General features: G+C 47.9%; 1 protein-coding gene across 1 annotated transcript; it reads right to left on the bottom strand.

Annotated features, from left to right (window-relative positions):
• Positions 1 to 4,851: 4,851 nt before the first annotated feature.
• LOC21393743 (subtilisin-like protease SBT3.5) lies at positions 4,852 to 5,322 on the bottom strand. The gene has a single exon (XM_024162802.1). It carries the CDS (start codon positions 5,320 to 5,322, stop codon positions 4,852 to 4,854), a length of 471 nt encoding a protein of 156 aa, XP_024018570.1.
• Between the last annotated feature and the right edge of the window lie 180 nt (positions 5,323 to 5,502).

Here is a 5,502-nt window from a genome sequence, read left to right as displayed (position 1 = left end):
ATGACTTGTATTGAAGATCTTCGTTCACAGCTTCACGGACCGCATCGCTACTCTGGGGGACCGTCTCATCACCCATCGGTGACGAATCAGCTCACGGACAAATCGTTGGGCCATCCGGAGCTTTCTCCTGTTCTCCGCTCCATGAAAATGGACGTTCCCAAATTTGACGGTACTGATCCTGATAACTGGATTTTCCGTATACAGGAATTTTTTGATTTCCATAATACTGATGAGGATTCTCGTCTTCGAATCGTGGCATTTCACCTCGAGAGTCGTGCATCCGCTTGGTACCAGTGGATGAAGAGCAACAGACTCCTCACTACGTGGCCGGCGTTCCTCCACAACCTCCGGCTCCGATTCGGGGCGTCGGCGTATGAGGACCCTCAGGGATTGCTCTCCAAGCTATCTCAACGAGGAACGGTTGCAGAGTTTCAATCTGATTTCGAGACACTGATGAACAGAGTAACTGGTATTTCTGAACCCCTCTTGATTTCTTTTTTTGTATCTGGTTTAAGAACACCGATTCAGAGGGAATTGCTCCTCAGTCGGCCACCGTCCTTCATGGATGCTTTTGCCTTAGCCAGGGCCTTCGAAGCCCGAATGGAGGACTCAGGTCGTGATAATCGCCCGTGGTCCAAGTGGAATCCCAAACAGGCCCACCCACCAACTGTAGGCCCAAACCCACTCACTCCAACCTCTACCCACACAAACTGACCTCCCCAATTCAGCCCTACTCCAATACATACACATGCCGCCGCACCATCTGCATTGACCACTGTTCCTCCACCCACAAACAATCCGCAGCCACCACTTTTACCCATCCCGGCCCTTCCGATTCGCCGTTTAACGCCGGCGGAGCTACGCCAAAAACGTGAACAGGGGCTTTGCTATAATTGTGACCAGAAATGGAATTCTGGCCATCGTTGTCGCAGCAAATATCTCTTGCTCTTGGGAACGGAGGACGACAACGAAGAATACTCCAGTGACCCACCAGAGCCGGTCCTCGACATAGGGGATGACGCTGTGGTTTCGGGTGATATCTCCAGCTTACATGCCTTGGTTGGTCAAGGGAATCCTCGGTCGCTTCGACTTCTGGGCCACCACGGCTCTAACAATTTTCAGGTCCTCATCGATAGTGGTTCCACTCACAACTTCATCAAACCACGCCTCGCCGAACGTCTTGGCCTCTCGGTTAAGCCCATTTCAGTCTTCAAGGTCTATATTGGCAACGGTGACTGTTTACTTTGCAAACACTTATGTCCTCAGGTGCCTTTATCCTTGCAAGGGTCTGAGTTTCTGGTCGATTTATATATTCTGCCCATTGAAGGTCCTGATGTGGTTTTGGGGATTCAATGGCTACAATGGCTCGGACGAGTCTCGCATGACTACGCTGTTCCATCTATGGAATTCGTGTATAATGGATCCTCGGTGGTTCTCCAGGGTGAATCCTCTTTGACGCCGCGACAAATCTCTTTCAACCAGCTCCATGCCCTCCTCACCAATAACATTGTTCATGGCTTGTTTGAACTCCACCACCTCCACCCAAATTCCCCCGACACCTCCATTCCAGTTGGCCTCCCCTCGGATGTACCTTCCCCTCTTTACGCCCTCATTGCCCAATTCCAAGACTTGTTCACCGTGCCCACCTCATTACCCCCTCACCGCCCTAATGACCATCACATTCCTTTGCTCCCAAATGCCAAACCAGTCAATGTCCGGCCTTATCGATACCCGCATTTTCAGAAATCTGAAATGGAAAAGTTGGTGAGAGAGATGTTAGTGCAAGGTATTATACGACCCAGCCACAGTCCTTTTTCATCACCGGTTCTATTGGTCAAGAAGAAGGATGGGTCGTACCGATTTTGTGTCGATTACAGAGCACTAAACGCAGCCACAATCCCCGACAAATTTCCGATCCCAACAATTGATGAATTGTTGGATGAATTAGGAGGAGCAACCATTTTCACCAAGCTGGACTTGCGTGCCGGGTACCACCAAATCCGGGTTCATGATCGGGATATCTTCAAGACAGCGTTCCGTACGCACGAGGGCCATTTCGAGTTCTTGGTTATGCCGTTTGGGTTGTCGAACACTCCTTCCACATTCCAAGCAACTATGAATCAAATTTTCTCGACTGTTCTTTGAAAATTTGTTATCGTATTTTTTGATGATATCTTAATTTACAGTACATCGGTTACTGACCATTGTTCTCATTTGCAGCAAGTGTTCTCTTGCCTTCGGGAACATCAGTTTTACATTAAGCTATCCAAATGTTTGTTTGGCCGTACCTCCATCGACTACTTGGGCCATGTTGTGTCGGCAATGGGGGTTCAAGCAGACCCACAGAAATTGGCAGCAGTGGCCGATTGGCCCCTTCCTTCTTCAGTCAAACAATTACGTGGATTCTTGGGTCTTACCGGGTATTACCGGCGGTTCATTCGGGGCTACGCGTCCATCGCCGCGCCGCTCACTGATTTGTTGGTAAAAGACGGTTTCATGTGGTCTGATATTTCCACGGAGGCTTTTGAGGCTCTTAAGCAAGCACTGCTGGCTGCCCCGGTATTGCGATTGCCCGACTTCACTGAAGAGTTTATTGTGGAGACCGATGCCTCCAATGTGGGAATTGGAGCAGTACTTATGCAAGCCGGCCATCCCATTTCATACTTCAGCCGGAAGTTGGGACCCAAACTGCGCATTGCCTCGACATACATTAAGGAGTTACACGCCATAGCGGAAGCGGTCCATAAATGGCGGCAATATCTCCTTGGTCATTTTTTTGTCATTCAGACCGACCATAAAAGCATCAGGGAACTTCTCTCTCAGGTGGTGCAAACTCCGGATCAACAAGTTTTCATTCGGAAGCTTCTCGGGTTTAATTTTCGTATTGAATATAAACCGGGAAAGTCCAACGCGGCTGCTGATGCTTTATCTCGCGTGTTGTCTCACCCTCGACAGCAGGCCCATGCCACTGTTCTTGGAATCCCTGCGAGCTGAAAATGAGTCTTTGGCTGATTTGGTGGCCTTACATGGCCGGTTGGCCGAGGGATCACTGGATTCCAAATTCTCTAAGCACCAAGGTATTCTTCTCTGTCGTGGCCGCTATTATATCAGTCCACACTCCGCGTTGAAAACAATGCTTTTGCATGAGTTTCATGCGTCTCCAATGGCGGGACACGCGGGAATCAAACGGACATTGGTCCGTCTGGCATCCATTTTTTACTGGCCAAACATGAGAAAAGATGTAGAGACCTTTGTGTCTTGCTGTGTAATCTGCCAGGCTACGAAGTATTCCACCAAAGCTCCAGCAGGACTTTTACAGCCTTTACCGATTCCCTCACTAGTTTGGGATGCCTTAACAATGGATTTTATTACACATTTACCCACTTCTCATGGTTTCACCGTCATCATGGTCGTCGTTGACAGACTCACCAAGTACGCACACTTTGGTGCTCTCCCGACTCATTTTACAGCCACAAAGGTCGCTGCTCTCTTTGCGGATTTGGTGGTTAAGCTCCATGGATTTCCACAATCCATAGTGTCTGATCGTGATCCCGTTTTTATGAGCCAATTTTGGTCTCAGTTGTTCGAATTAAGTGGGACTACCTTGAAACATAGCACCGTGCATCACCCGCAAACCGATGGACAGTCCGAGGTTGTCAACCGGGGGCTTGAGCAGTATTTGCGCGCTTTTACGAATGAAAAACCCTCTAGTTGGTATTCATTTCTGGGTTGGGCAGAATTTTCCTATAACTCCAGTTATCACAGTGGCCTTAAAATGTCTCCATTTCAGGCCTTGTATGGCCGGCTTCCGCCATCCATCCCACCGTATTTACAGGGCTCTACTTCAATCCAATCTTTGGACGACCTTCTGGTGGAAAGGGACCTCCTGTTACGTCATCTCAAGGAAAACCTTGCCAATGCTCAACACCGAATGAAACAAAAAGCCGATGCTCATAGACGGGAGTTGCATTTCAGTGTGGGTGATTTGGTCCTGCTGCGTTTACAACCGTATAGGCAGATTTCAGTGGAAGGAGGGTGTCTCACAAGCTCGCCAAACGTTTTTACGGCCCCTTCAAAATCCTGGAACGCATTGGTCCTGTGGCCTACAAGCTTGAGCTTCCCTCCCAATCACAAATCCACAACGTGTTCCATGTTTCTACTCTCAAACCCTTCCGAGGGTCAGCAACGGAGCACAACACCACACTGCCCACCATGTTTGTCAATAATCAACCGGTGTCTACTCCTGTTGCCATTTGCGTAGTACACCAGGTTTTGCAGCAGGGGAAGTTACGGGTGCAGCTCTTAGTTCAATGGAGTGACAGTGCACCCGAAGAAGCCACTTAGGAGCCTCTGGACCTATTTCGTGTGGCTTACCCTGCATTTCACCTTGAGGACAAGGTGTTTTTTCAAGATGGGGGGAGTGATATGACCTCGGACCCAACTCTGCCTACGAGCCCACTTGAGCAGAATAGGCCAGCGTCCACAGTCCAGGAGGAGGCCCAGAACATCACTAGGACCGAAAGGCCCAAGAAGATTCCTGGGAAATACAAAGACTTTGTCTTAGGGAAGCCTTAATTCAGAATATTGCTATTTTTATTTTCTTGCTTTGCTGAGTTGGATTTGTTATCGCATTATGTAACCAATTACTGTTTTCGCCCGAGGCAGCCAGAGGCTAGCTAGAAAGGGGTGCTGTTTGTTGTTATGGGGATTATGAATGAAATGAAATAGATTTTCTACCTTCCTTTCCTCTCCTCTCTCTGAAATATCCTTCCCAATTTCTTGTTTCTGGAGAACTCACCCGCTCAAAAGGGGTGATCCTGATACCTTGTTCTTCCTTCCAAGAAGAAGGTATCACTTTGCAGTGGCCAAGAGAGCAGCATATGCGGTTAGATCCTTATCCAAAGGCAGAAGAGGAACGGTCGAGCCAAGAGAGGCGGATATGATGTCAACGCCGTCGTCAACGGCTTTGTCGATTGCTTTTAGAATATCAGATGTAGCGCCTCTTCCACTTTCCTCCCACAAGGCCTTGTAGATCGCCAAGTGAGCACGAGGCGCTCCGCCTCTCGCCACTCCCGCTGCCAGTCCTTTATAGTTTGCATTTTTCACAAAATTCCCAGCGGCAGTTGAGGCTGTGTGAGTTCCATGCCCATCAATATCCCTTGCCGATAGATAATCTTTGACTCCACTTTTGTTTAATTGATGTGATTCAAGAAATCCTTTTACGAACCACCGAGCGCCAATGATTTTCTTGTTGCAATTTGTGCTGTTGAATTGTTGGCCCTTTCCGCAGATGCCTTTCCAGCGTTTTGGGATTGGAGGCATGCCATCATCACTTTAACTTTCAGACTCTGGCCATACACCTAATATATACATACATATACATACATATATATATATATATATATGATGCAAATTTGAGTTAAATTTGAGCTCTTTGAAATGTCATTACTACTTTATCAGTTAATATACAATAAAATGATAAAGAAACATAGTGCCTTTAAT

The sequence above is a fragment of the Morus notabilis genome, unplaced genomic scaffold (genome assembly GCF_000414095.1).
Source record: "Morus notabilis unplaced genomic scaffold, ASM41409v2 Scaffold1289, whole genome shotgun sequence".
Classification (NCBI taxonomy): Eukaryota; Viridiplantae; Streptophyta; class Magnoliopsida; order Rosales; family Moraceae; genus Morus; species Morus notabilis.
Note: the sequence above shows the minus strand (reverse complement) of the source record. Positions and strands in the feature narration are given on the sequence as shown.

Excerpts from the sequence above, each read along its gene's own strand:
- LOC21393743 (XM_024162802.1), bottom strand. The coding sequence starts at position 5,322 with ATGCCTCCAATCCCAAAACGCTGGAAAGGCATCTGCGGAAAGGGCCAA.